At 45.3% G+C, this 7,913-nt stretch overlaps 1 protein-coding gene across 1 annotated transcript in view; it reads left to right on the plus strand.

Moving 5' to 3' along the window:
• The window catches only part of ppwd1 (peptidylprolyl isomerase domain and WD repeat containing 1), a 44,446-nt gene extending 37,527 nt beyond the window's left edge, over positions 1 to 6,919 (plus strand). Inside the window, exons 10-11 of the mRNA XM_061966028.1 lie at positions 6,445 to 6,627; positions 6,719 to 6,919. Of these exons, the coding sequence (XP_061822012.1) occupies positions 6,445 to 6,627; positions 6,719 to 6,862 (327 nt within the window). The 3' untranslated portion in view covers positions 6,863 to 6,919. The remainder of the gene's footprint in view (positions 1 to 6,444; positions 6,628 to 6,718) is intronic.
• Positions 6,920 to 7,913: the final 994 nt, after the last annotated feature.

Raw genomic sequence — 7,913 nt, forward strand, 5'->3', positions numbered from 1 at the left:
AAAACCCTTGAAACCTGAAAGGGTTCTTAGTGGAACTCCCTGCATGGGTTCTAGATGAAACCCTTGACAAACAAAAGGGTTCTTAGTGGAACTCCCTGCGTGGGTTCTAGATGAAAGTCTTGAAATACAAAAGGGTTCTTAGTGGAACACCCTGTGTGGGTTCTAGATAAAACCCTTGAAACCTGAAAGGGTTCTTAGTGGAACTCCCTGCATGGGTTCTAGATGAAACCCTTGACAAACAAAAGGGTTCTTAGTGGAACTCCCTGCGTGGGTTCTAGATGAAAGTCTTGAAATACAAAAGGGTTCTTAGTGGAACTCCCTGTGTGGGTTCTAGATGAAACCCTTGAAATACGAAAGGGTTCTTAGTGGAACTCCCTGTGTGGGTTCTAGATAAAACCCTTGAAACCTGAAAGGGTTCTTAGTGGAACTCCCTGTGTGGGTTCTAGATGAAACCCTTGAAATACGAAAGGGTTCTTAGTGGAACTCCCTGCGTGGGTTCTAGATGAAAGTCTTGAAATACAAAAGGGTTCTTAGTGGAACTCCCTGTGTGGGTTCTAGATGAAACCCTTGAAATACGAAAGGGTTCTTAGTGGAACTCCCTGTGTGGGTTCTAGATGAAACCCTTGAAACATGAAAGGGTTCTTAGTGGAACTCCCTGCGTGGGTTCTAGATGAAACCCTTGAAATACGAAAGGGTTCTTAGTGGAACTCCCTGCGTGGGTTCTAGATGAAAGTCGTGAAATACAAAAGGGTTCTTAGTGGAACTCCCTGAGTGGGTTCTAGATGAAACCCTTGAAATACGAAAGGGTTCTTAGTGGAACTCCCTGTGTGGGTTCTAGATGAAACCCTTGAAACATGAAAGGGTTCTTAGTGGAACTCCCTGCGTGGGTTCTAGATGAAACCCTTGAAATACGAAAGGGTTCTTAGTGGAACTCCCTGTGTGGGTTCTAGATGAAACCCTTGAAATACGAAAGGGTTCTTAGTGGAACTCCCTGCGTGGGTTCTAGATGAAACCCTTGAAACCTGAAAGGGTTCTTAGTGGAACTCCCTGCATGGGTTCTAGATGAAACCCTTGACAAACGAAAGGGTTCTTAGTGGAACTCCCTGTGTGGGTTCTAGATGAAACCCTTGTAATATGAAAGGGTTCTTAGTGGAACTCCCTGCGTGGGTTCTAGATGAAAGTCTTGAAATACGAAAGGGTTCTTAGTTGAACTCCCTGTGTGGGTTCTAGATGAAACCCTTGAAATACGAAAGGGTTCTTAGTGGAACTCCCTGCGTGGGTTCTAGATGAAACCCTTGAAACCTGAAAGGGTTCTTAGTGGAACTCCCTGCATGGGTTCTAGATGAAACCCTTGACAAACGAAAGGGTTCTTAGTGGAACTCCCTGTGTGGGTTCTAGATGAAACCCTTGTAATACGAAAGGGTTCTTAGTGGAACTCCCTGCGTGGGTTCTAGATGAAAGTCTTGAAATACGAAAGGGTTCTTAGTGGAACTCCCTGTGTGGGTTCTAGATGAAACCCTTGAAATACGAAAGGGTTCTTAGTGGAACTCCCTGTGTGGGTTCTAGATGAAACCCTTGAAACATGAAAGGGTTCTTAGTGGAACTCCCTGCATGGGTTCTAGATGAAAGTCTTGAAATACAAAAGGGTTCTTAGTGGAACTCCCTGTGTGGGTTCTAGATGAAACCCTTGAAATACGAAAGGGTTCTTAGTGGAACTCCCTGTGTGGGTTCTAGATGAAACCCTTGAAACATGAAAGGGTTCTTAGTGGAACTCCCTGCGTGGGTTCTAGATGAAACCCTTGAAATACGAAAGGGTTCTTAGTGGAACTCCCTGCGTGGGTTCTAGATGAAAGTCGTGAAATACAAAAGGGTTCTTAGTGGAACTCCCTGAGTGGGTTCTAGATGAAACCCTTGAAATACGAAAGGGTTCTTAGTGGAACTCCCTGTGTGGGTTCTAGATGAAACCCTTGAAACATGAAAGGGTTCTTAGTGGAACTCCCTGCGTGGGTTCTAGATGAAACCCTTGAAATACGAAAGGGTTCTTAGTGGAACTCCCTGTGTGGGTTCTAGATGAAACCCTTGAAATACGAAAGGGTTCTTAGTGGAACTCCCTGCGTGGGTTCTAGATGAAACCCTTGAAACCTGAAAGGGTTCTTAGTGGAACTCCCTGCATGGGTTCTAGATGAAACCCTTGACAAACGAAAGGGTTCTTAGTGGAACTCCCTGTGTGGGTTCTAGATGAAACCCTTGTAATACGAAAGGGTTCTTAGTGGAACTCCCTGCGTGGGTTCTAGATGAAAGTCTTGAAATACGAAAGGGTTCTTAGTTGAACTCCCTGTGTGGGTTCTAGATGAAACCCTTGAAATACGAAAGGGTTCTTAGTGGAACTCCCTGCGTGGGTTCTAGATGAAACCCTTGAAACCTGAAAGGGTTCTTAGTGGAACTCCCTGCATGGGTTCTAGATGAAACCCTTGACAAACGAAAGGGTTCTTAGTGGAACTCCCTGCATGGGTTCTAGATGAAACCCTTGAAATACGAAAGGGTTCTTAGTGGAACTCCCTGCGTGGGTTCTAGATGAAAGTCTTGAAATACAAAAGGGTTCTTAGTGGAACTCCCTGTGTGGGTTCTAGATAAAACCCTTGAAACCTGAAAGGGTTCTTAGTGGAACTCCCTGCATGGGTTCTAGATGAAACCCTTGACAAACAAAAGGGTTCTTAGTGGAACTCCCTGCGTGGGTTCTAGATGAAAGTCTTGAAATACAAAAGGGTTCTTAGTGGAACACCCTGTGTGGGTTCTAGATAAAACCCTTGAAACCTGAAAGGGTTCTTAGTGGAACTCCCTGCATGGGTTCTAGATGAAACCCTTGACAAACAAAAGGGTTCTTAGTGGAACTCCCTGCGTGGGTTCTAGATGAAAGTCTTGAAATACAAAAGGGTTCTTAGTGGAACTCCCTGTGTGGGTTCTAGATGAAACCCTTGAAATACGAAAGGGTTCTTAGTGGAACTCCCTGTGTGGGTTCTAGATAAAACCCTTGAAACCTGAAAGGGTTCTTAGTGGAACTCCCTGTGTGGGTTCTAGATGAAACCCTTGAAATACGAAAGGGTTCTTAGTGGAACTCCCTGCGTGGGTTCTAGATGAAAGTCTTGAAATACAAAAGGGTTCTTAGTGGAACTCCCTGTGTGGGTTCTAGATGAAACCCTTGAAATACGAAAGGGTTCTTAGTGGAACTCCCTGTGTGGGTTCTAGATGAAACCCTTGAAACATGAAAGGGTTCTTAGTGGAACTCCCTGCGTGGGTTCTAGATGAAACCCTTGAAATACGAAAGGGTTCTTAGTGGAACTCCCTGCGTGGGTTCTAGATGAAAGTCGTGAAATACAAAAGGGTTCTTAGTGGAACTCCCTGAGTGGGTTCTAGATGAAACCCTTGAAATACGAAAGGGTTCTTAGTGGAACTCCCTGTGTGGGTTCTAGATGAAACCCTTGAAACATGAAAGGGTTCTTAGTGGAACTCCCTGCGTGGGTTCTAGATGAAACCCTTGAAATACGAAAGGGTTCTTAGTGGAACTCCCTGTGTGGGTTCTAGATGAAACCCTTGAAATACGAAAGGGTTCTTAGTGGAACTCCCTGCGTGGGTTCTAGATGAAACCCTTGAAACCTGAAAGGGTTCTTAGTGGAACTCCCTGCATGGGTTCTAGATGAAACCCTTGACAAACGAAAGGGTTCTTAGTGGAACTCCCTGTGTGGGTTCTAGATGAAACCCTTGTAATACGAAAGGGTTCTTAGTGGAACTCCCTGCGTGGGTTCTAGATGAAAGTCTTGAAATACGAAAGGGTTCTTAGTTGAACTCCCTGTGTGGGTTCTAGATGAAACCCTTGAAATACGAAAGGGTTCTTAGTGGAACTCCCTGCGTGGGTTCTAGATGAAACCCTTGAAACCTGAAAGGGTTCTTAGTGGAACTCCCTGCATGGGTTCTAGATGAAACCCTTGACAAACGAAAGGGTTCTTAGTGGAACTCCCTGTGTGGGTTCTAGATGAAACCCTTGTAATACGAAAGGGTTCTTAGTGGAACTCCCTGCGTGGGTTCTAGATGAAAGTCTTGAAATACGAAAGGGTTCTTAGTGGAACTCCCTGTGTGGGTTCTAGATGAAACCCTTGAAATACGAAAGGGTTCTTAGTGGAACTCCCTGTGTGGGTTCTAGATGAAACCCTTGAAACATGAAAGGGTTCTTAGTGGAACTCCCTGCATGGGTTCTAGATGAAACCCTTGAAATACGAAAGGGTTCTTAGTTGAACTCCCTGTGTGGGTTCTAGATGAAACCCTTGAAATACGAAAGGGTTCTTAGTGGAACTCCCTGCGTGGGTTCTAGATGAAAGTCTTGAAATACAAAAGGGTTCTTAGTGGAACTCCCTGTGTGGGTTCTAGATGAAACCCTTGAAATACGAAAGGGTTCTTAGTGGAACTCCCTGCGTGGGTTCTAGATGAAACCCTTGAAACCTGAAAGGGTTCTTAGTGGAACTCCCTGCATGGGTTCTAGATGAAACCCTTGACAAACGAAAGGGTTCTTAGTGGAACTCCCTGTGTGGGTTCTAGATGAAACCCTTGTAATACGAAAGGGTTCTTAGTGGAACTCCCTGCGTGGGTTCTAGATGAAAGTCTTGAAATACAAAAGGGTTCTTAGTGGAACTCCCTGTGTGGGTTCTAGATGAAACCCTTGAAATACGAAAGGGTTCTTAGTGGAACTCCCTGTGTGGGTTCTAGATGAAACCCTTGAAACATGAAAGGGTTCTTAGTGGAACTCCCTGCATGGGTTCTAGATGAAACCCTTGACAAACGAAAGGGTTCTTAGTGGAACTCCCTGTGTGGGTTCTAGATGAAACCCTTGAAACATGAAAGGGTTCTTAGTGGAACTCCCTGTGTGGGTTCTAGATGAAACCCTTGAAACATGAAAGGGTTCTTAGTGGAACTCCCTGCATGGGTTCTAGATGAAACCCTTGACAAACGAAAGGGTTCTTAGTGCAACTCCTTGTGTGGGTTCTAGATGAAACCCTTGAAACATGAAAGGGTTCTTAGTGGAACTCCCTGCGTGGGTTCTAGATGAAAGTCTTGAAATACAAAAGGGTTCTTAGTGGAACTCCCTGTGTGGGTTCTAGATGAAACCCTTGAAATACGAAAGGGTTCTTAGTGGAACTCCCTGTGTGGGTTCTAGATGAAACCCTTGAAACATGAAAGGGTTCTTAGTGGAACTCCCTGTGTGGGTTCTAGATGAAACCCTTGAAATACGAAAGGGTTCTTAGTGGAACTCCCTGCGTGGGTTCTAGATGAAAGTCTTGAAATACAAAAGGGTTCCTAGTGGAACTCCCTGTGTGGGTTCTAGATGAAACCCTTGAAATACGAAAGGGTTCTTAGTGGAACTCCCTGCGTGGGTTCTAGATGAAACCCTTGAAACCTGAAAGGGTTCTTAGTGGAACTCCCTGCATGGGTTCTAGATGAAACCCTTGACAAACGAAAGGGTTCTTAGTGGAACTCCCTGTGTGGGTTCTAGATGAAACCCTTGAAATACGAAAGGGTTCTTAGTGGAACTCCCCGCGTGGGTTCTAGATGAAAGTCTTGAAATACAAAAGGGTTCTTAGTGGAACTCCCTGTGTGGGTTCTAGATGAAACCCTTGTAATACGAAAGGGTTCTTAGTGGAACTCCCTGCGTGGGTTCTAGATGAAAGTCTTGAAATACAAAAGGGTTCTTAGTGGAACTCCCTGTGTGGGTTCTAGATGAAACCCTTGAAATACGAAAGGGTTCTTAGTGGAACTCCCTGTGTGGGTTCTAGATGAAACCCTTGAAACATGAAAGGGTTCTTAGTGGAACTCCCTGCGTGGGTTCTTTGTAGAACCTCTCATGGGGGGTTCTGGGTGGAACCTTACACACACAGTTCTAGGTAGAACCCTCCGAAAGGGTTCCAGGTGGAACCTTTATAAAAAGGTTCTACCTGGAGCCAAAAAGGGTTCTCCTATGAGGACGAGCCGAAGAACCTTACTTAGCACTTTTATTTCTAAGAGTGTATAGTACCGTTTTTGATTCATTAGTACGGTATCGCGGTATACCGTACAACCCTAATATACACATGTCAGGTTCAAACACTGAACTATCTATTAGACAAGACCAGAAGCAAGGAATCAAACAGAGACAGGATTCAATTTAGCTCATGAGGAGAGCGCGTCGACCTGCACCCTCGTACAGTGTCACCCCGCCGCTCTGAGGAAAGGGTTCCACGCATCTTCCTTTATTTGGGAATCCCCTGATTACATACCTGCAGCTGCTTCTAAGGGAAGGGGGTCATAAACAGACGCAACAGAGATTTTAAAGGTGCAATAACCTTTTTAGGAAGAGCAGAAAGCAGGCGTTACAATCATCTTTGTAATAAAAACATGGTTAATGGCACGCGTCTGCAGGGCTTCATGATCCAGACCGGGGACCCCACGGGCACCGGCATGGGCGGCGAGAGCATCTGGAGCGGCGAGTTCGAGGACGAGTTCCACGCCACCCTGAGGCACGATCGGCCCTACACGCTCAGCATGGCCAACGCAGGCCCCGCCTCCAACGGATCGCAGTTCTTCGTCACCGTCGTGCCCACGGTGAGTCCACACCACACTCGCCGGCGTCCGCCTTGCTGGAGTTTAACCTCATGGCGCGTGTGTGTCCCCCCCCCCCCCCACCCCCCCACAGCCTTGGCTGGACAACAAGCACACGGTGTTTGGGAGGTGCATCAAAGGGATGGAGGTGGTCCAGAGGATCTCCAACATCAAAGTTCACCCCAAAACGGACAAACCGTACGAGGACATCAGCATCATCAACATCACCATCAAGTGATATTTTTGTTTTTTACATCTTTTTAGACACGACTATTAAACGCTGCGTTCAAAAGTCGCCAGTAATGCTCCGTCTTTGACATAACCACGTAAGACTCCGCTTCATTTGCAAAAAAAGTGAGTCAAAGAAAAGACAAAACCAAAATGTTCACGATAAACAAGGAATATGTAGTCCTTTGTGGGCAAAATAAACAAAACATGGGCGGATTTCCATGGAAGGTCCAAAATAAGATCAACAACACCCGGTTAGACTTTGGGATCATTTCTAGTCCAATATGGTCACATTTCTCTGTGTGTGCTAGCTAGGGATGAGTACCGAATCCCGTCGGTACTACCGGGTATCGATTCAACAACACCCTCTGAGTAATGTTGACATTTTTCAACACCCACCCCAAAAGTGAGTCAAAGAAAAAACAAGCGCAAAACCACAATGTTCAGGACAAATAAGGAATATGTAGTCCTTGCTATTGTTTTGTTAGCAAAATAAACAAAACATGGGCGGATTTCCATGGAAGGTCCAAAATAAGATCAACAACACCCGGTTAGACTTTGGGATAATTTCTAGTCCCATATGGTCACATTTCTCTGTGTGTGCTAGCTAGGGATGAGTACCGAATCCCGTCGGTACTACCGGGTATCGATTCAACAACACCCTCTGAGTAATGTTGACATTTTTCAACACCCACCCCAAAAGTGAGTCAAAGAAAAGACAAGCGCAAAAACCAAAATTGTGAGGACAAACAAAGAATATGTAGTCCTTGCTGTTGGTTTGTCGGCAAAATAAACAAAACATGGGCAGTTTCTGTGGAAGGTCCAAAAAAAGATCAACAACACCCGGTTAGACTTTGGGATCATTTCTAGTCCCATATGGTCACATTTCTCTGTGTGTGCTAGCTAGGGATGAGTACCGAATCCCGTCGGTACTACCGGGTATCGATTCAACAACACCCTCTGAGTAATGTTGACATTTTTCAACACCCACCCCAAAAGTGAGTCAAAGAAAAGACAAGCGCAAAACCACAATGTTCAGGACAAATAAGGAATATGTAGTC

This window comes from Nerophis lumbriciformis, linkage group LG11 (genome assembly GCF_033978685.3).
Source record: "Nerophis lumbriciformis linkage group LG11, RoL_Nlum_v2.1, whole genome shotgun sequence".
In the NCBI taxonomy this organism is placed as follows: Eukaryota; Metazoa; Chordata; class Actinopteri; order Syngnathiformes; family Syngnathidae; genus Nerophis; species Nerophis lumbriciformis.